Source organism: Bufo bufo, chromosome 1 (genome assembly GCF_905171765.1).
Source record: "Bufo bufo chromosome 1, aBufBuf1.1, whole genome shotgun sequence".
Taxonomy (NCBI): domain Eukaryota; kingdom Metazoa; phylum Chordata; class Amphibia; order Anura; family Bufonidae; genus Bufo; species Bufo bufo.
In genome coordinates, this window is record NC_053389.1 from 276,803,214 (window position 1) to 276,829,157 (window position 25,944).

At 45.1% G+C, this 25,944-nt stretch overlaps 1 protein-coding gene across 1 annotated transcript; it reads left to right on the plus strand.

Annotated features, from left to right (window-relative positions):
• The first annotated feature begins 3,133 nt into the window (after positions 1-3,133).
• On the plus strand, positions 3,134-25,335 carry LOC121004075 (E3 SUMO-protein ligase KIAA1586-like). Its single transcript, XM_040436195.1, has 3 exons — positions 3,134-3,239; positions 19,558-19,641; positions 23,087-25,335. The coding sequence occupies exons 1-3, from the start codon at positions 3,134-3,136 to the stop codon at positions 25,333-25,335; spliced, it is 2,439 nt and encodes an 812-aa protein (XP_040292129.1).
• The last annotated feature ends 609 nt before the right edge of the window (positions 25,336-25,944 follow it).

Consider the following 25,944-nt stretch of genomic DNA (forward strand, 5'->3'; position numbering starts at 1 on the left):
TCCAAAACCCACTTTTTAAGGACCAGTTCAGGTCTGAAGTCACTTTGTGAGGATTACATAATAGAAACCACTCAAAAATGACCCCATTTTAGAAACTACACCCTCAAAGTATTCAAAACTGATTTTAGAAACTTTGTTAACCCTTTAGGTGTTCCACAAGAATTATTGGAAAATGGAGACTACATTTCAGAATTTCACTTTTTTGCAGATTATCAATTTTTTCCGCTAACAAAGCAAGGGTTAACAGCCAAACAATACTCAATATTTATTGCCCTGATTCTGTAGTTTATAGAAACACGCCATATGTGGTCGTAAACTGCTGTACGGGCACACGGCAGGGCGCAGAAGGAAAGGAGCGCCATATGGTTTTTGGAAAGCAGATTTCATTGGCATAATTTTAAGCTGCCATGTCACATTTGAAGACCCCCTGATGCACCCCTAAAGTAGAAACTCCCCAAAAATTACCCCATTTTGGAAACTACGGGATAAGGTGGCAGTTTTGTTGGTACTATTTTAGGGTACATATGATTTTTGGTTGCTCTATATTACACTTTTTGTGAGGCAAGGTAACAAAAAATAGTTGTTTTGGCACAGTTTTTATTTTTTGTTATTTACAGTGTTCATCTGACAGGTTAGATAATGTGGTATTCTTATAGAGCAGGTTGTTACAGACGCGACAATACCCAATTTTTTTGGGTTGTTTGTTTCAGTTTTACATAATAAAGCATTTTTGAAGAATGATTTTTAGTGTCTCCATATTCTGAAAGCCATATTTTTTTTTATTTTTTTGCACGACTGTCTTATGTAGGGGCTAATTTTTTTCGGTATGAGATGACTGTTTGATTGGTATGATTTTGGGGTGCATATGACTTTTTGATCGCTTGGTATTACACTTTTTGCGATGTAAGGTGACAACAGTTTTTTTTTTTTTTTTTACGGTGTTCACCTAAAGGGGTTAGGTCATGTGATATATTTATACAGCAGGTTCTAACGGACGCGTTGATACCTAATATGTATATTTTTGTTATTTATTTAAGTTTTACACAATAACAACATTTTTTAAACCAAAAAAAAGATTTTTTAGTGTCTCCATATTCTGAGAGCCATAGTTTTTTTTATTTCTTGGGAGATTGTCCTAGGTAGGGTCTCATTTTTTGCGGGATGAGATGTCGGTTTGATTGGTATGATTTTGGGGTGCGTATGACTTTTTGATCGCTTGCTATTACACTTTTATGATGTAAGGTGACCAAAAAATTGCTTTTTGACACAGTTTTTATTTTTTTATTTTTACCATGTTCACCTGAGGGGTAAGGTCATGTCATATTTTTATAGAGCAGGTCGTTACGGATGTTGCAATACCTAATATGTCTACTTTTTTTTATTTATTTAGGTTTTTCACAATATCATTTTTTAAACAAAAATAAATCATGTTTTAGTGTCGCCATAGTCTGAGAGCCATAGCTTTATTATTTTTTGGGAGATTGTCTTAGGTAGGGGTTCTTTTTTTTGCGGGATGAGGTGACAGTTACATTGGTACTATTTGGGGGGGGCATATGCCTTTTTGATCGCTTGGTGTTGCACCAAGCGATTGTTTTTTTAGCACAGTTTTTATTTAAAAAATTTGACGGTGTTCACCTGAGGGGTTAGGTCATGTGATATTTTTATACAGCAGGTTCTTACAGACGCGGCGATACCTAATATGTCTACTTTTCTTTTTTTCCCTATTTCTTTTTTTTTATTGACTTTATTTTTGGAAAAGGCCGCTTTTTTTTATTTTTTACTTTTTTTTTCACTTTATTTTTTGTCCCACTCTGGGACTTCAACTTTTGGGGGTTTGATCCACTTTACAATGCATCACAATACGTCTGTTTTGGGATGTATTGGCTATAGGTGTATTACAGATTGTAATACACTTTAGCCAACTTGCCTGTGATATCTAGGGGGCTGGATCTCACAGGCCCTTCCAGAAGGCAGCCACCATGCCTAAGGAAGGCATTTGGCTGCCTTCCCTGCCATCGGGTCCCCGTCACAGCAGCGCGGGGACCCGATGGAAGCTCTCTGCCCCTGCACACATCGCACGTGCCACAGTCAGCGCTGACCGTGGCACATCAAGGTTTAATGCGCCGGCATCTGTGTTTTCACCGATGCTGGAGCATACAGGAGGGGTTCGGCTATCAGTGACTGCCGGAACCCTGCTGCTGATTGGGTGGGCGCAGCTCCTGCAGCCGCCCGATTAGCGCGCCGTAATAGTACGGTGCTGGGCGGCAAGTCACGTCCCGCTGTGCCGTACTATTACAGCGCTGGTTGGGAAGGAGGTAAAGGGGTCCTCTGGGATTTTGATATTGATGACCTTTCCTCAGGATAGATCTTCAATACCAGATCGGTCGGGGTCTGAGTCCTGAAACCCCCGCCTATCAGCTGTTAGAAGAGGCCAAGGTTCTGTGTGAGCGCTTAGGCCTCTTCCTAAGCCAGTGACCTCACCGTACATCAGTCATATGGCCTAGGCGCAGCGCAGTCCAATTCAATGGATGGCACTGTGCATGCTAAGCTGCGAGAAGGCCACAGAGCTCTGGTAAACGCAGCGGCCTCTTCAAACAGATGATCAGTAGGGGTGTTGGACCTCCGCTGATCTGACATTAATGACCTATTCTGAGGATAAGCCATCAATATCAACTTCCCGGATATCCCCTTTAACATGGTTGTGTTTTTTGACACCAATAGTTTTATCTCTCTCTCAAAGCCAGGAATATACATCTCTTACACCTATTTCACCACGTGGCCCTATGCAGGAGCCCAGTTTGCCCTTGTTTGTCCTACAGTTTTGTTTTGTAAAAATAATTGATTCAGAACAATCGTTTATTGCAAAAGACCATTATAAAATGTCTTTTCTGACAGACGGAAACCTTTTCCATTTCTCAGAACTATATGACATGTTGCTCTCTGGTAATATGTGCCTGAGCGGTAGCAGCAGTTCAGAGCTCTCTCTCACAATGGCTTTATCCTTGCTCATAGCGCAGGAAAACTGTTAGGAGCAGCACCCATAACGCTCTTTGACCTTCCTGAGAAACCCAAGAAGCGTTTGGCCATGACCAGAACCAGGAAAAACTCATTTTCTCTTCTTCGCATGGCCAAGATGGCGCAGGAAGTCACAGCCGCCGGCTGCAGTAGCAGCGTGCACTCCACAAGGCAGCCTCAGCATGAGATGGGAAACGCTTGTAACTGCTCTGCTGCTACAAAAGGTAAGTGCCCGGAGTAATGTAACTAACAAGGACATTGACCCTATTACTATATACAGTGGGGGAAATAATTATTTGACCCCTCACTGATTTTGTAAGTTTGTCCAATGACAAAGAAATGAAAAGTCTCAGAACAGTATCATTTCAATGGTAGGTTTATTGTAACAGTGGCAGATAGCACATCAAAAGGAAAATCGAAAAAATAACTTTAAATAAAAGATAGCAACTGATTTGCATTTCATTGAGTGAAATAAGTATTTGAACCCTCTAACAAAAAAAGACTTAATACTTGGTGGAAAAACCCTTGTTTGCAAGCACAGAGGTCAAACGTTTCTTGTAATTGATGACCAAGTTTGCGCACATTTTAGGAGGAATGTTGGTCCACTCCTCTTTGCAGATCATCTCTAAATCCCTAAGGTTTCGAGGCTGTCTCTGTGCAACTCTGAGCTTGAGCTCCCTCCATAGGTTTTCGATTGGATTAAGGTCCGGAGACTGACTAGGCCACTCCATGACCTTAATGTGCTTCTTCTTGAGCCACTCCTTTGTTGCCTTTGCTGTATGTTTTGGGTCATTGTCGTGCTGGAACACCCATCCACGACCCATTTTCAGTTTCCTGGCAGAGGGAAGGAGGTTGTCGCTCAGGATTTCACGATACATGGCTCCGTCCATTTTCCCGTTTATGCGAATAAGTTGTCCTGTGCCCTTAGCAGAAAAACACCCCCAAAGCAAAATGTTTCCACCCCCATGCTTGACGGTGGGGACGGTGTTTTGGGGGTCATAGGCAGCATTTTTCTTCCTCCAAACACAGCGAGTTGAGTTAATGCCAAAGAGCTCTATTTTGGTCTCATCAGACCACAGCACCTTCTCCCAGTCACTCTCTGAATCATTCAGGTGTTCATTGGCAAACTTCAGACGGGCCTGCACATGTGCCTTCCTGAGCAGGGGGACCTTGCGAGCCCTGCAGGATTTTAATCCATTGCGGTGTAATGTGTTTCCAATGGTTTTCTTGGTGACTGTGGTCCCTGCTAATTTGAGGTCATTAACTAACTCCTCCGTGTAGTTCTAGGATGCTTTTTCACCTTTCTCAGAACTATTGACACCCCACGAGGTGAGATCTTGCGTGGAGCCCCAGAGCGAGGTCGATTGATGGTCATTTTGTGCTCCTTCCATTTTCGAACAATCGCACCAACAGTTGTCACCTTCTCTCCCAGCTTCTTGCTAATGGTTTTGTAGCCCATTCCAGCCTTGTGCAGGTCTACAATTTTGTCTCTGACATCCTTGGACAGCTCTTTGGTCTTTCCCATGTTGGAGAGTTTGGAGTCTGCTTGATTGATTGATTCTGTGGACAGGTGTCTTTTTATACAGGTGACTAGTTAAGACAGGTGTCCTTAATGAGGGTGACTAATTGAGTAGAAGTGTCTAACCACTCTGTGGGAGCCAGAACTCTTAATGGTTGGTAGGGGTTCAAATACCTATTTCACTCAATGAAATGCAAATCAGTTGCTATCTTTTATTTAAAGTTATTTTTTCGATTTTCCTTTTGATGTGCTATCTGCCACTGTTACAATAAACCTACCATTGAAATGATACTGTTCTGAGACTTTTCATTTCTTTGTCATTGGACAAACTTACAAAATCAGTGAGGGGTCAAATAATTATTTCCCCCACTGTATACTATGCAAGGGCTTCTGGCAGACTTGAAAGACTCTGGGGTAGATTTATTAAACTGGCTTACCTGCCCATAGCAACCAATCAGATTCCACCTTTCATTTTTCAGAGCACCTTTGGAAAATGAAAGGTGAAATCTGATTGGTTGCTATGGGCAACTAAGCCATTTTCAATTACACCAGTTTGATATATCTCACCCTCTGTCCATGAACACATTCATAATGCCATGGCCTCACTTTATGTAGCTGTCTGCTGTAGTGGAGCCAACTGCTCACCTTGAAGAAGAAAAAATGGATGAGTTTACTGCCGTGCATAACACACTAGTCAAGTGGATGCACACAATGAGATTGAGAATGATGTAGCGGCTATTAAATTGAAACTGGTGGATCTTGAGGCTCGCCCTCGACGTAACAATATAAGACTAAGGGTCCATTCACACGTCCACAATTTTTTTCCGGATCCATTCTGGATTTTGCGGACCCATTCATTTTCAATGGGGCCGAAACAGATGCTATGTGCGGTCCGCATCCGCATTTCCGGATCCGCAATTCCGTTCCCGAAAAAATAGAACATGCGGACAAGAAAAGGCATTTTCTATTATAGTGCAGGCGAAATGCGGAACGCACATTGCTGGTGTCCGTGTTTTGCGGATCCGCAAAACACCTACGGACGTGTGAATGGACCCTTAGAAGCATCCCAAAATCTGTTTTTGATGAACAACTCCAGGAGTTCTTAACAGATTTATTCATAGTCATACTGTCTGATACACCTGAATGAGATCTTCTCATTGATAGAGCTCATAGGGTTCCTAAACCCAAGTCCCTTCCTCAGAGGATGTCTAGGGACAGGGGCAGACTGGGAACTTAAAATGGCCCTGGAAAAAAAATAAAAAAATAAAAAGTGGCCCCATGTTGTAGGCTGGTCCAAGTTAGCAGAATGCGGAGCAACAAAAGTAGGCCATGTAGCACAATATACTGCCCCAAAAGCTGTCTTTGATTTAGATATGGAGCAGGGGGCTTAGGAGGTGAGATGCGGGCCACAGCAGTTGAATTCGGGAGGACATTTGTGGTCACTGGCCAGATTCATGAGTACCTGATTCTCACAGTGTTAATTACTGTTGAGAGCTCATTATGTACCCAGAGGCAGCAGAGAGGTGGGCTTAGGTGGCCCCCTGGGGCATCAATCCACTGGGAAATTTCCCTGTAGGATCTATATGGCCAATCCGCCCTTGTCTGGGGATGTACTGTATTTTCACTGCCTGACCCTGTTAATCAAAGTGGAGAGGAAACGGCAATTGCAGAGAGATCAGAGACTCTAGGTGTAACGGCAACGCCCCCGTTGCTCCTAGAGGCTCATTTGCATATATTAAAACATAATTTTTCTCAGCAATGTGGGCACATATGAACATGGGACCAACACATATGCCTTCAGCTGCAAAGTGCACATGTAACAGGTTAGCTAGTGTCATAGGTACAAATCTGCTGACAGATGCCCTTTAAAACATGCTGTTGAAGGAGGCCTTCCTGACTGCTTTATGAAAATCTCATTTGTCTCCACCCTGGCACACATACGTGGATTTGCCAAGAACACTCAAGTGCTCAGAAATAATCATATTCTATATAATTGGTGCTTCACTGTTTAATTATCACAGGAAATCGCTCTAACTTTATCCTTCTTCTCATTCTCCTAAAGAAACATCAGCATTACTTGCTAAATGGTCTCTGGATCTGCCACTAGATGGAGCCACCTCACTTCCCAAATAGAAGTCCCCTACACTTAGTCAATAGACTATAGTGGGCTTTTTAAGTGGAAGGTACTATTTACCTCTTACTTTCTTTAATTCTGCGATTGTCCACATTGATCAGAGGGGAGGTGATATCAGTGATTGATAGCATTCTCTGTGTAAGTGTGTATACGTAGATAGCCATCAGTCACTGATAGTTGTACACGGGGGAGGTGTTATTAGTGATTGATAGCATTCTCTGTGTAAATGTGTATACATAGATAGCTGTCAGTCAGTCAGAGGGGGGCACTATAATAACTACTGAGTGCACTATAGGTTGTATTATAACTACTGGGGGCACTAAAGAGGGCATTATAACTATTGGGGGGACTGTATGGGGCATTATAACTAATGTAAGCACCATAGGAGGCATTATAACTACTGGGAGCACTATAGGTTGTATTATAACTACTGGTGGCACTATGAGGAATATTTTAACTACTGGAGGCACTATAGTAGGCATTATAACTATTGGGGGGACTACTGTATATGGGGTATTATTACTACTAGGGGCACTATAGGAGGCATTATAACTACTGGGAGCACTATAGGGGGCAATATAACTACTGAGGGCAGTATAACTACTGGGGACACTATGCCTTAAACCTATAGTGGTGATCGGCAGCGGGGCAGGGAACTATGCGCTGCATGCACCACTGCAGTATGTAGGTGTTTGGGTCGGCCTTGGGCCCACCAGAGATACCAGGTCCGGGGGTTGTCAACCCAAATGCCCCTGTTATAATCTGCAATTGTGTGCGGCCTGGGCAGAGGAGTTATGCAGGCTACAGGGCCATGGCGGCATGTTCCAGGGCTGCCGCTGGGAGGAGGAGTCAAATTGAAGTAGCTGCCAGGACTTCAGTAGCGAACAGCCTGGCACCCCAAACATCGGGGCTTTGGGTAGAGTCCAAGACTGTTCCACTACTATGATAACCAAACATTTCTTTCACACTGTGATGTTGCATATGTGCAAACAATGCCCCCCGTTTCGCCACAGAAAAGCAAAAAAAACACAATAAAACGCTTACCTCCACCCTGTCAGCGATGCGATGCAGGCCTCTTCCGGTCCGTGTCCCGCACTGCTACGGCTCAGCCTATCAGAGGAACAGGGAAGGGAGATGCCTCTCAATTGCCCTACTGCAGTGTTCATCTGCATCGCCGTTCTGAGGACGGTAAGACAGATGAATGTAGGGAGATGAGCGCTTCCACAATGCAAGCGCTCATCTCCCGCCGCATCGGATCGGAATTCAGCCGATTCTCCGATCCGGCTGTAATTTTAACAACCGGATCTGTAGAACCGGAGCGAACCGGCTGAATCCCATGCCTGCTCTTCTTGCCTGAAGCCTATGTCCTGGGGCAGGGGGAGGTATGGGGCACAGAGTCAGAGGCATGCTGATGATGGCAGTGGGAGAAGCACCTGGAGGGCGGACTAGTAAGTAAGTCTGTTATGCACACACTACATACACAACACTTAGGGCTCATTCACACAACCATGTGTTTTGCGGTCCGTAAATTGCTGATCCGCAAAACAAGGATACCGGCCTTGTGCACTCCACATTTTGCAGACCGCACAAGGCCGGCGCTATATAGAAAAAGCCTGTTCTTGTCCGCGATTGCAATGTGCAGGTCCACGTCTTCTGCGGCCCATTGAAATGAATGGGTCTGCACCCGTGGATGCGGACCTAGAACTGCAGTCGTGTGAATGCACTCTTTCCCTGTACACACACCATATAGACATTACTAACCTTATGCACAAAATATATACCCTATTCACACACATACCTCACTCTATATAGATGACACCCTATACACACATACCTCACTCTATATAGATGACACCCTATACACAAACATACCTCACTCTATATAGATATTATTCTGTATGAAGAGGCTGCGGTGCTTCGCGAGTGACACAGTCTCTTCCTAGGCCATATGACATCACATTCATCGTTCACGTGGCCTAGGTGGAGCTCAGTTCCTTTCGAGTGATTGGGGCTGAGCTGCAATACCAATCACAGTGCTATCAAATGGACAGTGCTGTGCTTGGTAAGGAGCAAAGAGGCTGCGGCGCTCACTGGAACATCGCAGTCTCCTCAAACAGCTGATTGGCGGGGGTGCCAGGAGTCGGGACTCCCACCAATCTCATATTGATGACCTATCCTGAGGATAGGCCACCAATATGTAAATCCCAGAGAATCCATTTACCTTATGTTATCTGTAGTGTTACATATGACTGCAGGTACATGATCTACTACATTATTTGCAGACGGGAAGTTATCACTGTTATCTGCGGTGTTACATAGGACTGCAGGTGACATCTACTACATTATTTGTACTCAGAGTCTCTATGTAACACCACAGGTAACACAGCGAAAACGCTGAAAAAAGAGAATGTAGTAGATGTTACCTGCAGTCCTATGTAACACCCCACATAACACAGTAAATTATTGTGTTATGTGGGGTGTTACATAGGTCAGCAGGGAACATCTTTTACATTATCTGTACCCAAAAAGTTATCACTGTGTTATGTGGAGTGTTACATTGGACTGCATGGAATATCTACTACATTATCTGTACTCAGATGTCACCAGCAGTCCTATGTAACACGCCAGATAACAGTGATAACTTTTTGTGTGCAGATAATGTAGTAGATGGTACCTGCAGTCCTATGTAACACTATGTGGTACCTGCAGTCTGCGCTGCTGAAAGCTGGAGCGCCCTCGTCATTCTTGCCGCGCTGTTCTCCAACCTCTTCCTCTTCTGGCTAGGACAGAGCAGCACACAGTGCTCCAGACTAAAAAATAAATAAAAAAAAGTACCCAGGAGCCATTGGCTCCTAAACTGAAAAATGTAGGAGCCAGATTTGCCAAATTTAAAATAAATATAATTATAATAAAAAAGACTTGGAGCAGAAGATGAGATGCCGATCACGGTAGTGAGCCAGCACTATATATAGGAGAACACAGCACCATATACCTCTTACATACAGTGGCATCTCCTGTCATGTAGACCTTCTCTTTCCTCTTCTCCTCCGTTTGACCCAGACCGCCATGAATAATTCTTTCAGCCACATCTCGTCTCTACAGAGTGTGTTACACAGACATGTTAGATTTCTCAATTTTTCCATCAACCTCCCCATCCTGGTGTCCTGACTATGTCATCCTGCTGCCACTACCAATACTGTGCCCGTTGTGTTCCCCAATGCCCCAGGTACTATACTGCTGTAACAATAGTGAACCCAGTAGATATAATTGGGGTCATTTATCAAACTGGTGTAAAGTAGAACTGGATCAGATTCCACCTTTCATTTTCCAAAGGAGCTGTCAGAAATGAAATGGGGAATCCGATTGGTTGCTATGGGCAACTAAGCCAGTTCTACTTTACACCAGTTTGATAAATGACCCCAAATGTCCTTATAGTGTCTACAGCAATTATAATGCCCCCTAGAGATCCCCCCATTAATCATATTAACACTCTATATTGTGCTCCAGGTAATAATGACTGTATAGTGTCCCCAAAAAAATGTTCCCTAATATATCCCTGTAATAGAAATGACCCTACAGTGTCCCCCACACTGCCCCCATATAGTAATTTGCCCCCACACAGTAAATTCCCCCACACTGCCTCCACATAGTAATCCCCCCATAGTAATTTACCCCCATGCAGTCCCCATATAGTAATTTGCCCACACACTGCCCCCCATGTAGTAGTTTGCCCACACACTGCCCCCCATGTAGTAATTTGCCCCCACTGTCCCTTCAGTAATATGTCCTCCTGGGCTCCCCAGTAATGTCCCCCAAAATTGGCACACATGCACATAAAAAAATCTGAAAAGCTAATACCTGTGTCAAGGCGCTCGCTTGCATATGGTACGGGCCGGGATATTGAGGCAGGCGCGCACACGTCACTGTGCAGTGGTCTGGCACAGGCGCATGATGACGTGACCATGCCTGCCTTCGCTGGGATTGTACTACCGCATAGGCCTCAGGCCTACTATGCCTGAAACCTATGGTGGTGATCGGCAGCGGGGCAGGGAACTATGCGCTGCATGCACCACTGCAGTATGTGTGGTGTTTGGGCTGGCCTTGGGCCCCCCAGAGATGCCAGGTCCGGGGCTGTCGACCTAAATGCCCCTGTTATAATTTGCAATTGTGTGCGGCCTGGGCAGAGGAGTTATGCAGGCTACAGGGCCATGGCGGCATATTCCAGGGCTGCCGCTGGGAGGAGGAGTCAAATTGAAGTAGCTGCCAGGACTTCAGTAGCGAACAGCCTGGCACCCCAAACATCAGGGCTTTGGGTAGAGTCCCAGACTGTTCCACTACTATGATAACCAAACATTTCTTTCACACTGTAATAGAATTTACCAAGTAATAGACTAGCCCCTCGCTGCTGTACCAAACCTGGCTCGGCCATTTGGCCGACTGGCCACTCCCATATTTACCTACTTACACAGAAAAAACTATTTCGACATAGGAGCAGCAGCACAACCTGGTCTGTGGGTGGGGTTAATAGTAGGCGGAGGGAAAGCAGGTTAGCAGCACAGCTGAGGATGACATCGGTAATACAGCTCCATCTAGTGGCAGTTTTTAGTATAGTGTGTTTATGCGGTTTTTCTTCTCACGCGTTGCCCACAGGGGCCTGACTGTGCACCACACATAAGCCCAGGTGCAGCCTTAGGATAAATGACACCCTGTGCGGAATTTTCTTTAGGGCCCCCCCCCCCCCCCAATGATAAGAGAAAAATCACTATATACCTACCTTTACCCTATATACACACTATAGAGACTGCACATACCGCACACACTCTACACACCCTATATACATACTGTATAGACTGAAATTACTTTACACACTATAGAAATTATAATTACCCTAAACACACACACACAGAATAGACTACAATTACACAGCACTCATTTACCCTATATACACACTATATATACTACACTTACCCTATACACAAGCTATATAGACTACAATTTAAAGAGGCCCTGGAAATAAAACTAAATGTGGTAGTAGGCAGACCCAGATTTACAGGAGGTGCAGCCAATATACTTCTCCTAGGAGAACCAAATACCACAGTGCAGCACTAAATACTGCCCCGGGAGAACCAAATACCATAGTGCAGCACAATATACTGCCCAAGCAGAACCAGATACTACAGTGCAGCACTATATACCACACTGCAGTACATTATACCGCCCCAGCAGAAACAAATCCCACAGTGCAGCACAATATACTGTCACAGCAGACCTTCTGCAGAGATTATATATTGTGCTGTACATTAGTATTTGGTCTGCAGCAGACCCAAATATCAAAGTGCACGATGTAGTGCCCCATTTACACAAAATACCTCTCAAGAAGCTGCCCCTCTGTGGTGGCCAGTGCCAGCTGCCATGTTCTGTCCTCCTTCTCCTTCGATTGTCTCTAATTAAAATATGGAGGATGGGGTTGAGGACATAAGACGCAGACAACAGCACAGAGCCAGCCCCACCATCAGCTACCATACATACAGGAGAAGTCAGCACTACATATCTCTTACTGTACATCCAGTGATGTCTCCTCTGATGCAGAAATTCTCTTTTTCCTCATCTTCTTCATTCAGACCAAACGTCTCATGTAGACGTTCTATTTCCTCATCTTCTCCATTCTGCCATGATGACTTCTTTCAGCCTTGTCTTGTTTCTGCAGAGTTCATCTTCCTGACCCTGGTGCCCAGACCTATACTTCTGCCAGTATTAATAATGCCCTCTATAGTGCACTCCGTAATAATAATGGCCTAATAGTTCCCCCTATAATAATAATGCTCCCTATTGTGCCCCAGTTAAAATAATGTTCCCAATACTTCCTCAAGCAATAATACCACATATAGTGCCCCTTGTAATAATAATTGCCCTTATAGTGTCCTTGGTAATAATACCCTCCACAATACCCCTGATCATAATAATACCCCCTATTATGCCTCCAATAATAATAAGGGGCCCACAGTTCCCCCAGTAATACTTATGCTCCCAATAGTGTCTCTGGTAATAATAATAACCTCCCAGTGCCCCCAACAACGTCCATCTCCACTGCCCCAGTAATGTCTATTCCCACTGACCGTTCCCTGTCGTAGTCCTGTTCCCCACCACTCTCTGTGATGCAGGCCGCAGGCCTCTTCTTGCCTGAAGCCTATGTCCTGGGGCAGGGGGAGGTATGGGGCACAGCGTCAGAGGCATGCTGATGATGGCAGTGGGAGAAGCACCTGGATGGCGGACTAGTAATTAAGTCTGTTATGCACACACTACATACACAACACTTAGGGCTCATTCACACAACCAAAAGTGTTTTGCGGTCCGCAAATTGCTGATCCGCAAAACAAGGATACCGGCCTTGTGCACTCCACATTTTGCAGACCACACAATGCCGGCGCTATATAGAAAATGCCTGTTCTTGTCCACGATTGCAGTATGCTGTCCACATCTTCTGCAGCCGTGGATGTGGACCTAGAATTACAGTCGTGTGAATGCACTCTTTCCCTGTACACACACCATATAGACATTACTAACCCTATGCACACACTATATATCCTATTAACACACATACCTCACTCTATATAGATGACACCCTATACACACACATACCTCACTGTATATAGATGAAACCCTATACACACACATACCTCACTGTATATAGATGAAACCCTATACACACACACACAAACACATACCTCACTCTATATAGATGAAACCCTATACACACACATACCTCACTCTATATAGATGACACCCTATACACACACCTCACTCTATATAGATGACACCCTATATACACACACATACCTCACTCTATATAGATGAAACCCTATACACACACACCTCACTGTATATAGATGACACCCTATACACACACACATACCTCACTGTATATAGATGAAACACTATACACACCTCACTCTATATAGATGACACCCTATACACACACATACCTCACTCTATATAGATGACACCCTATACACACACACACATACCTCACTCTATATAGATGAAACCCTATACACACATACCTCACTCTATATAGATGACACCCTATACACACACATATACCTCACTCTATATAGATGACACCCTATACACACACATATACCTCACTCTATATAGATGACACCCTACACATACCTCACTCTATATAGATGAAACCCTATACACACACATACCTCACTCTATATAGATGACACCCTATACACACACCTCACTCTATATAGATGACACCCTATACACACACACATACCTCACTCTATATAGATGAAACCCTATACACACACATATACCTCACTCTATATAGATGACACCCTATACACACACACATACCTCACTCTATATAGATGACACCCTATACACACACACATACCTCACTCTATATAGATGACACCCTATACACACACATATACCTCACTCTATATAGATGACACCCTATACACACACATATACCTCACTCTATTTAGATGACACCCTATTTACACACCATATAGATGACACTTACCCTAGTCACACCAGTTTAGTCCTTCCCCTGTGCTCTGCTTGGCTAGAGAAAATTGATCTCATCTCTCACCTGACAGCCTCCTGCCTGCAGCAAGCACATGTGCTGTGGCGCCCCCTTCACAGCCAGGAGTGATGCGCCCTGTGCGATGGCAGAGGTCGCACATCCCTAAGGACAGCCCTGCATAAACCTGGTAGAGACACTAGTACACAGTGGAACTAGCGGCTTGCGCCATTGATAATGTGAAAATGTCATTGGTCTATTGCAATCACGTGGGCAGTGAACTGTTGACCAATCACAAACCACCTAACAACAGTGTATTGCAATAGTGATCGTTGTCATAGTAACCTAACGGCTTCTTTGCAGCGGAACAGCGAGGGATGGGATCCAAGAGGAGGCAGGGTTCATGAAGGGTGCGGAGCTGCAGGAAGCGGAGGAGGAACAAGGATGCCGACATCAGGAGGATGGCCCCAGGCGCGGAGCTGCAGGAAGCGGAGGAGGAACAAAGATGACGACATCAGGAGGATGGCCCCAGGCGCGGAGCTGCAGGAAGCCAAGGAGGTAACCGTTGTACAGCCGAGGATGATGACATCAGGAGAATGGCTCCATCTAGTGGCAGTTATTAATTTTATATGCGATCCTTCTGAATGTTTACCTGGTACCCACAGGAGGCTGTGCAGCTTAGGCTGTGTCTTTTAGAAGCCTCCAATGCACAGCATGCCCTGCTGTTTATGATAGTAAGGGCTCATGCACACGTCCGTTGCCCGGCTGTGCTCATATTGCTGCCGTGTTCATGACCCTAACATGACAGAGAGGTGAGGCGATCGCCCCAGGGCAAGAGATGGGCAGCTGAAGGGCCATGGGCTGAAGGTTAGGGGTTAAGTTAAGAAATTGGCATTGGGGAGGGAGGGGCGCCATTTCAGTTTTTTGCCTCAGGCAGCAGAAAGGCTAGGTGCACCCTTGCACTGCCCCCATTCTAGTTATTTGGCTCTGTTGGTGCTGCTCATGTGCTTGAATGAGGCATTTTCTGTTTCTCTGTTCCTGTAGCAGAACAGATAAACTGAAATAATAGTCATGATGTGGATGCCGCCTTCCATGTAACACTATAGAGGTGCTGTGCATTGTCATCAGGTCTGCATTTATAAAAGGGGTGGTACAAAACCCTTAAAGGGATCGTCTGAGTTAACTGAAAAAAGGCAGGGAAGGTATTAGAGTACATTGCAAAAAATAAAAGATTAAAACATATTTTACTTACTTTCCCTTTTAAAAGCCCCTCTGTTCCGGCTGACCCGTCAGGCTTTGTTTTTTTGACTGCAGCAATGAATTGTCTGTATACCGCATGTGACTGCTGCAGCACATCACTTGCACATGATTGCTGAGACCAATGATTGGCTGCAACGGTCACGTGCAGAATTACTAGGCACATCATGGATGCAAAGAGGAAAACAAAGCAGGTTGTGCAGGAACAGAGGGGGTTCAGGGTGGTAATTCTTATAGCTTTCCTGCCTCTTTTTCTTTACAGGGTTCTCCACTCTCAGCATTTGTGGCATGTCAGTAGGATATGCCACAAAAGACAAATAGGTATGGGTCCTATCTCCAAAGTGGGGCCCCCAAACTGGAAGGAGTAGCCACTCTCTATTGACCGCTATAGGAGTTCTGAAAATAGCCCTGGTGGCTCAGCAATTTCTGGTGCTCCCATAGTGGTGAATAGAGAGGTGACTGCATATGTGCAGTGTGCTATCCTTCACTTCACCCGTCAGCTATCTGACATTTGTGACATATCCTAGAGATATGCCACAGAAGTTGAGATGGGAAAACCCTTGTAACTACTGGCTTCAAAGCACTGACTTACAGCAGTCACTGTTGTCATGGAAACAATGCATCCCATTGTACCTGATGGCTCAGAACACACTGGGGGACAAGACCTTCTAAAGATGCAACAAGTGGCACATGCAGTATGATGAATTTGGAGCACTGCTTTTGTCTGACTATATACAGGTGGCATCCGGACAGACAGGAGGAGGTGAAGCGGTGCTCCGAGGCTCTAGACCCACATCCAGTGCTCCAATCACCCCATTTATATAAAAATAAACGTAATAATTATGCTGCAAGACCACATCCTTTTTTATCCACCGTGATCAACCTTACCAGGCAGTATGCCTGGTTTATTAGGGTTTATCATGGTGACGGATGCTCTTCTGAGATTTTTTCACTGATGACCTATCCTTTGGATAGGTCATCAGTATCTGATCTGTGGGGGTCCGACACCCGGGACCCCCTCCCTCCCTCTATTGTATTATCATTGGTGGCCAGTGTGCGGCCTCCCCTCCCCCCACTCCCGATCATTGGTGGCAGCGGAGAGTTCCGATCGGAGTCCCAGTTTAATCGCTGGGGCTCCGATCGGTAACCATGGCAACCAGGACGCTACTGCAGGCCTGGTTGCCATGGTCACTTAGCAATATTACAATATTAGAAGCATCATACTTACCTGCTGTGCTGTCTGTGACCGGCCGGGAGCTCCTCCTACTGGTAAGTGACAAGTCTGTGCGGCGCATTGCTTAATGATCTGTCACTTACCAGTAGGAGGAGCTCCCGGCCGGTCACAGACAGCGCAGCAGGTAAGTATGATGCTTCTAATATTGTAATATTGCTAAGTAACCATGGCAACCAGGCCTGCAGTAGCGTCCTGGTTGCCATGGTTACCGATCGGAGCCCCAGCGATTAAACTGGGACTCCGATCTGAACTCTCCGCTGCCACAAATGATGGGGGGGAGAGGGGAGACCGCACACTGGCCACCAATGATATTAATACAATAGAGGGGGGGCCGCACACTGGCCACCAATGATAATACAATAGAGGGAGGGGGGGCCGGGGGAGACCGCACACTTGCCACCAATGATATTACAATAGAGGGAGGGAGGGGGGACCGGGGGAGGCAGCACACTGGCCACCAATGATATTACAATAGAGGGAGGGAGGGGGGGCCGGGGGAGGCCGCACACTGGCCACCAATGATATTACAATAAAGGGAGGGAGGGGGGGCCGGGGGAGGCCGCACACTGGCCACCAATGATATTCAAACTGGGGAGGGAGGGGGGTCTGCCCCCTGCTGCCTGGCAGACCCTGATCTCTTACAGGGGGCTATGATACGCACAATTAACCCCTTCAGGTGCAGCACCTGAGGAGTTAATTGTGCGGATCACAGCCCCCTGTAAGAGATCGGGTGCTGCCAGGCAGCAGGGGGCAGTCATGTACACAGTTCTCAGTATATTCTAACTAGAAGCGTCCCCATCACTATGGGAACGCCTCTGTGTTAGAATATACTGTCGGATTTGAGTTTTCACGAAGTGAAAACTCACCTCTGAAAAAGCTTTTATGCAGACGGATCTTCGGATCCGTCTGCATGAAAGTAGCCTACGGATCACGGACACGGATGCCAATCTTGTGTGCATCCGTTTTTTATTCACGGACCCATTGACTTGAATGGGTCCGTGAACCGTTGTCCGTCAAAAAAATAGGACAGGTCATATTTTTTTGACGGACAGGAAACACGGATCACGGATGCGGCTGCAAAACGGTGCATTTTACGATTTTTCCATGGACCCATTGAAAGTCAATGGGTCCGCGAAAAACAACGGAAAACGGCACAACGGCCACGGATGCACACAACGGTCGTGTGCATGAGGCCTAAGTGTGTATACATACATAGTTGTCAGTCAGTGATAGTTATACACGGGGGAGGTGTTATCTGTGATCGATAGCATTCTCTGTGTAAGTTTGTATACATAGTTGTACACAGAGGAGGTGTTATCAATGATTTATAGCATTCTCTGTGTGTGTGTGTATACATACATAGTTGTCAGTCAGTGATAGTTATACACGGGGGAGGTGTTATCAGTGATCAATAGCATTCTTTGTGTAAGTGTGTATACATAGATAGCTGTCAGTCAGTGATAGTTGTACACAGGGGAGGTGATATCAGTGACTGATAGCATTCTCTGTGTAAGTGTGTATACATAGATAGCTGTCAGTCAGTGATAGTTGTACACATAGAAGGTGTTATCAGTGATTGATAGCATTCTCTGTCTAAATGTGTATGCATAGATAGCTGTCAGTCACTGATAGTTGTACACAGGGGAGGTGATATCAGTGATTGATAGCATTCTCTGTGTAAGTGTGTATAAATAGATAGCTATCAGTCACTTAGTAAGTAGTACAGATGGGGCTGGGGATCGGAACTTCGTTGAAAGCTATTATTATAAAAGATTTAGGCATTAAGGAAGTGAGTGAGCGGTGGGGCCGGAGTACAGTGACCGCACCGGCCCCGCCTCATTTGCATGACACCGGCCCCTCCTCCCTCCCCTGTCCAGCTGATACATCGCAGACTGCGATGTAAAATGGCAGCATTCGCCCCATAAGACGCAGGGGCATTTTTTCCCCCCTTGGGGGGGGGGGGGGGGGGAGTGCGTCTTATGGGGCGAAAAATAAGGTAAATGAATAAGTCTTTTCCCACGTAACTGTATATCAAATTGCTCAGCTCTGCCTGCTCTATAACCTGCTGCCTGCAGATTACACTGCATTTCATGGTGACATGTTCTCTAACTTTGCAATAGGTCTTCATTCTGTATATTTATTAGTACACCTCCTGTGCAAACCTTTGGCTATCCATAGTAAGAGATAACAAACTCTGTGTAGTAAAGTACAGCTGCCCGATCAGGCTACATGGGGTTATTTTCTATCTATTGCTGTGTGGATGCAGAGGTCTGCATTGGAGTTGAACTAATGGATAGCTTCATTTTTAACTGGGTTTTCCCACCCAGACACTTAGAGGGAGATTTATCTGGTGTAAAGGAAAACTGTCTTAGTTGCCCCTAGCAACCAATCAGCTTCCACCTTTCATTGTCCAAATGAGCTCTGAAAAATTGTGGAATCTGATTGGTTGTTATGGGCAACTAAGCCCATTTTCCTTTACACCAGTGGAACATAACCACACAGTATGCCATAAATGTCTAGTCTGCTATCTCAAGAACTGGGACCCGTTGCCCTCCACTGGGAATGGCAAGGAGGTTCAGCTCTCTCTATTCAATGCTATGGCCGAACACGCCTACTTTCCTATTTTTGGAATCCCCATTCAATGTACTGCTGACGAAAGATGCAATCACCTGACAAAGATGGGACTGGCGGCACTTCTACACAGGACAATGGTCGGGACCAATGTTTTTTGTTCCTGATCATCGACATATGTAAAGGGTCCTAAAACAAAGAATTGGTTGCAGATATTTATATAATGGATTTCAAGATCTTTATCAGAAAAATGTGACTATAAAACTGAAGAATGAATCTTTTATTTTCAGAAGCAAAGGAGAAGAAGCAGCACCCAGTGCAGTGTCAGACAGCTCTGGACTGGAGAGTTGCCTCCGCTCGTTGGTTATGGACTGGTGAGAGCTGAATCTGCACCCATCTCCTGCTTTGGCCACAGTGCTGCTTCATACTTTCAGTTTACTTCTTTCATTTTCAGTATATTCACACATGGCAGATTTGTTGCACACATTTTGACGACTGTACCATTCTTCTTTGAGAATCACCCTATTCAAGTCTATGGAAATAATCTTCAGTTGCATAAATTACAGTAAAATGTGAATATACTATACTCTTTATAGGGATTGACTAGCTTCAGTAAGAAACCAACACTGTGGAATAGCCTGCAACTGGGGAGGGATTTGACCAGTTCTCCAGATCCAGTTTTTAAAATTACAACCGAACTGGCTGAACCCCATTCTCATGTTGACAGTAGTTCAGAGCCCATTCTCTTAAAGGGTTTATGCCACTTTAGCAAATAGCATTTATTATGTAGAGAAAGTTAATACAAGCAACTTACTAATGTATTGTTATCATCCATATTGCTTCCTTTACTGGCTGGATTCATTTTTCTATCACAATATACACTGCTCGTTTCCATGGTTATGACCATCCTACAATCCATCAACAGTGGTCGTGCTTGCAAACTATAGAAAAGCACCAGCCTTTGTGCACTCCCATGTTTCCAGGGGTCGAGTCGAGGGGGAACGCGTGGGAACGGCGTTCCTGCACTTTTTTCATGGCAGGAACGCCGTTCCCTTTCACGCTCTGGATTCCGAATCCCGAGTACCATTAGCCACCGCCGTGCCACGCCCCCTACTTGTGAGATCCTTCTTCCGATTCCTAGCCGCCGCCCGCGTCACGCCCCCTACCTGTGATCCATGTCTGACTGACATCATCTGCTGCGCCTGCTCTGCATTAATGATAATGATCTGAGCCTGCTTCTTGACTCCTCCTGTTCGGCTGGAGGTCGCGGGTCTCGCGGGATCTCGCACCCGATCCTATCGTCATATCCGGGGAAGGAATACGTCCATTCCGAAACGCGTCAGAGGAATTGTGGACCCCAGAGGCTTCCGTAGCTTCGGGTGTGACGTCACACTGCAGGTCTCCAGGACAACAAACCTAACAACGGCTGCTCTGTGTGCGCGCAAGCTACCGGCCGGAGCTGCGCACGCAACACAAAGCAAGCTGAAGATAGAACAGGACAAGAGAAGAGGATTACCAGCATCTTTACCTACAACAGCGGTTTCTTCAGGAACGGACTGAGCGGGGCACATAACAGTAAGTGTTAACCACTGCCACAGCAGACTATCCTAGTAGTACTATATCACTGTGCAATATTCACCGTATGTTCCTGGAACAGAATGCATGTTGTGATTGATTATAAACGAATGATAATAGAGGTACCATAATAGACACCAGAAAGTTTTAGGCAGTGTCTACTATATCCAGTGTTTCATTAGTGGTATATCTTATAGGTAGGAACAAGGTCAGCGCGGGTTCTTTCTTCTTTTATTTCTAATACTAGGTCTTCTCCTATTCTGTGGGCTGTTTTTTGGCAATTAACCCCACAGCAGAACCCAGCAGCGACGGGGCGCACACATAGTCTTTTTGTGTGAGCTCACCTCCAACCCACTTTACCCAGATGGCAGCGCGAGTGCTTATCTATTGCTTTTGAACATCTACAATAAGCAACTACAACAAATCAAATGTAATGCCAAACAGCAGTTCCTCTATGTGATTGTGATGCCTTGGATAGCTTACACTGGACCGTCCATCACATAGAGGAACTGCTGTTTGGCATTACATTTGATTTGTTGTAGTTGCTCATTGTAGATGTAGCAAAGCTGAGTTTGTCACTTGCCTAAGAATGAGGGGGGCAGTTTGTCACTTGCCTAAGGGAGGCAATAGCTACGCCCCTGCCCCCTGCCACCTTCCTGGTCCTCAGCTGTCGGCTGTGAGGGCTGCGCACAGGAGCCGAGTGAGTCGTCTGTGACGTCACTCCGTGCGCAGCCTACAGCAGTAGAAGAGAAGAGCGTCCAGGAGCAGGAGAGGTAAGTGTAAGTTTTTTTTATTTTATACTAAAGGCATATAGGCTGAATGGAGAGGCACTGACTGGAGGCTGGTGGAGGGGGCAGCACTGGGCGCTAGTGAATGGGGCACTGGGCGGCTGATGGAGAGGCACTGGGGGGCTGATGGAGAGGCACTGGGGGGCTGATGGAGAGGCACTGGGGGGCTGATGGAGAGGCACTGGGGGGTTGCTATCTGATTGTTGGTCATTCATATTGGGTTCTGATCTGAGGTCTTATTGGGGTCTTATTAACATTGGGGGTCTGATTGGTGGTCTGAGGTGTAATGAAATAAAAAAAAATCTTATTGTGCGGTGCCCACTTCCACCCCTGAGCCCAGCTGCCTGTCAGCACCCCTGAGCCCAGCTGCCTGTCAGCACCCCTTAGCCCAGCTGCCTGTCAGCACCCCTGAACCCAGCTGCCTGTCAGCACCCCTGAGCCCAGCTGCCTGTCAGCACCCCTGAGGCTTCAGAACTGTAAGTAAATTATATATAAGGGCAGTTTTTGTTTTGTTTTGATCACAATGTGTACATTTGGCTCAGTCCGCAGCGACACAAATTACAGCATGCTAGATTTTCAGTGCTTTTTTTTTTTTTCCCGCTACATGTAGCTTTCAAAAGCCCATTCACATGTAGTGTATTTTAAAAGGGTTTTCCCATCTCAGACAATGGGGGCATATCACTAGGATATATAGAGAACGAAGCGGGGAGATTTGTGGCTCGCTGCCTCGTCTATTTCCGTCGGCTCCATAGAAATGAATGGGAGTGGTGGTTGCACATGTGCGGCGCGCTCCCATTCATTTCAATTGGAGAGGCGGGGCGCTGTGCCTGGTGGTGGACGGACCCCGGGAAACCTGGGGTCCTCCAGCCACAAGTCTCCCCGCTTCGTTCTCGATATAGGTGCGGGTCCCAGAGGTGGGACCCGCACCTATCAGACAATGGGGGCATATCCTAGCAATATGCCACCATTGTCTGAAATGGAAATACCCCTTTAAGGATTTAAAAACAGTCACTAAAGGGTGGCAAACAGAATCACAAACCATATGTAATTAAGGACACAACTTCTGGAATAAAAGGGAATAATGACTGAATATTTCCATGTGTCCTTAAGGGGTTAAAATAACAGATATCTGTGTCACATCCACTGGACTGGAGACTCATATATGAGACTAATTGTTAGATCATTTAGGCTTTTTTAAAAATAATTTTTAGAATACTGATAGATTTTATTTCATACAAGTGTGCAGATTTGTGCCTTACCCTGCACCTCACAGTCACCGGACCACCCAACCACTGCCACCAGAGACAACAAAGGAAAGAGTTTTTCACAATAAGAGGTAATAACAGAACGGATGGGGAATTCTTTGCCTAAAGAGGTCATTTTATCAGAATATTTAGTTTTTTTTTTCAAATCCGAAAATGATTTGACACCATTTTTTTAATTTTTATTTGTACAGAAATGAGAAAGCGAAAAACCAGCATTACGGATTTCTTCACAAACGCATCCAATAAAAAATCACATGCTGATTCTGCAAGTTGCTCCACTCAGTCTGAGCCTTTGCTTCAGGCGGCGGTGTCCGCTTCAGAAACTATACCAGTCAGTGAATCGGCTGTAGTGGACATGGTTACTGATGTGGCTGAAGATGCCGATGTCAATGATAACATTCTTCCAGAATGTTGGGACCAGAATCAGTGGCTAGAATTTAAAAAAAAGTACCCTTGGCTGTTTGTAGACAATGGTCTTTTAGGGTGCAAAGTGTGTCGGGGGGTTAAACACCTTGGAGTGTCTGTTTCGCAAGGTGTATCCATTTCTAAAGAATGGAGCACTGGTACAATTACTCCATATGGCAAAACAAAAAAAGATATGTTGACCTCACTACGTAAAAAAATCCACATACATAAGATTTCAGAAGCACATGTAAAGGCAGGAGATATCCAAGCAGTATCCAGAAAGGAGATTCTGCAATCCAATATTGCAGAACAGCAGAAGCATAAGTTTGTGTCAACCACTAAGGTATGTCGCACTGCCTACTTTTGTGCGAAAAAAAATCGCCCTTTCACAGATTTAAGAGATCTTATCAGCTTGCAAGTTGCAAATGGAGCTGACTTAGGATGTATTCTCCATAGTGAGTACACAGCGGCACAAATAATAGATTGCATTGCTAGTGAAATGAGAAAAAAGCTTTGCAAAGCAATTGTTGCGCAGGCTCCAAAAATTTCTGTTTATATTGATGAGTCTACAACTGTTTCTACCCATTCAGTGTTAATCGTTTATATTCGTGCCTCTGTTAACGGAAAAGACCCAGTCACTTTCTTTCTCGATTTGCTTGATTTGCCTAAAGCAGATGCACAGTCTATTGAAGCCACTCTTCTAGCTTGTCTTTCTAAATTTGGGTTCAGTAATGACTTTCTTGCCGAAAACTGGATCGGAGCTTGCAGTGATGGTGCAAGTATAATGCTTGGAAGAAAGTCGGGTGTTCTGGAACGACTCAGTCAAAAATATCCACAGATTGTGAAATGGCACTGCTTGTGTCATAGGCTTGAATTGTGCATTTCAGATACAATTGATTCTGTTCCTGGTCTTCATCATGTCACATCATTTTTTGAGAAGTTGTATGCTGTGTATCATCAGTCACCAAAAAATCTAGCAGAGCTCTCAGAATGTGCAAAAGAATTAGAAGTACAAATTCTTAAAATTGGAAAAGTTTTTTCAGTTAGATGGGTTGCTTCAAGCCAGAGAGCTATACGAGCAGTTTGGGAGTCATATCCTGCACTACACAGTCATTTCCTGCAAGCAAGCGTAAGCTCCGCTCATAACAGTAAGCAGAAATCTGTATTTAGTGGCCTTAACAAGGTCTTGACATCAGAAGATTATTTGTTAAACCTTGCAGGGGTTGCGGATGCAGTTCAGGAAATGGGACTGTTATCTGAAGCGCTACAAAGAGATGACATCACACTTCCACGAGCTTATCAGCTGATCAATCGTTCAGTTCGTGCAATTGAAAAGATGAAAGACATGCCTGGCAAACATCTGAAAGAAGTCATGGAATCGCTGCAGAAAGGGAATTTCAAAGGTGTGACCATCAACCCAGGGAGTTCAAAAGGCCAAGTGAGGATAAATCTCCCTCAATTTTATCAAAGTTTGGTGGATAATTTACGCTCCAGACTCTTTGCTTTAACTGCAAGCAACAGACCTGCCGCTTCATCACAGTCGGGTGAATTTGAAACTCTTGTTTCTGAAATTGACATCCTGAATTCACAACGCTGGCCAATCAATGTGGACAGTCCGTGGTTTGAAGGTGAAGTGAAGCTGGAGCAGCTATGCAAAAGATTCCGTCTCAACTATGCATCCATCTGTGAAGGTTTCAGAGACTACATTGATAATGGTGGTGTAGAGATTCCTGAAAATCTGAAACCAGTGGTGACAGCAGTTAACAGTCTTCCAGTGACATCCGGTGATTGTGAAAGGGGCTTCAGTACAATGAATTTGGTGATGTCGCCCATTAGGAGTGGGCTTGGCATTGAACGCGTGTCTTCTCTTTTGTTTATCAGTCTCATTGGGCCTCCTGTGCATTTATGGGATCCTTTACCATACGTCACAAAATGGCTGACCACACATCGCAGCGCAGATGATAATAAATCTAGAAAAGTTGAAAATCTTGCACGGCAAGGGCAACGTTATTCCAGTTTGTGGGCTATTTTCTAATGGGCTGTGTCACTGTGTTAATTTAATTTGTTCCAACTGTTATATATATATATTTGTTTCATGTTAATTTTGCACTTGTTTACTGGCACTTTACAATAAATGTTGCACTGAATTTTCAGTGAAATCTATATTTTTTTTGGGGGGTGCGGGGTTGCAGGGGGGGGGGGGGGGTTTGCAGTGGATCTTGGGTGAGTTCCCACACTTTTTTTCCCAGGACTTGACCCCTGCATGTTTCCAGCCACCAGAGAGGCCGGCATTTTTTCCTATAGTGTGCAAGCACGACCACTGTTGCTGGGTTGCAGGGCGGTCATAACCATGGAAACGAGCAATGTATAATGTGATAAAAAAATAAATCAAGGAAGCAATATTGGTAATAACCATACATTAGTAAGTGGCTTGTATTAACTTTCTCTACATGATAAATGCCACTTGCTGAAGTGAGACAACTGTTGCAGACAACTGTTTTACTATACTCAGAACGGTGATACAGTTGAATACTGCTGAAGGGCACATGAGCCATTAGCTCCCATGCCCACTCTCATAGGCTACAAGCCTCATACAGGGTATGCCAACTCATGCTGAGGCCTGCAGAGGCCGGTTTTAAGCATG

What these genes read in the sequence shown, in the direction of transcription:
- LOC121004075 (XM_040436195.1), top strand. Translation starts at nt 3,134, where the DNA reads ATGGCGCAGGAAGTCACAGCCGCCGGCTGCAGTAGCAGCGTGCACTCC. An exon ending in CTGCTCTGCTGCTACAAAAG is followed by an intron (nt 3,240 to 19,557) that starts GTAAGTGCCCGG and finishes TTTTATTTTCAG; the next exon opens with AAGCAAAGGAGAAGAAGCAG. An exon ending in CGCTCGTTGGTTATGGACTG is followed by an intron (nt 19,642 to 23,086) that starts GTGAGAGCTGAA and finishes TTATTTGTACAG; the next exon opens with AAATGAGAAAGCGAAAAACC.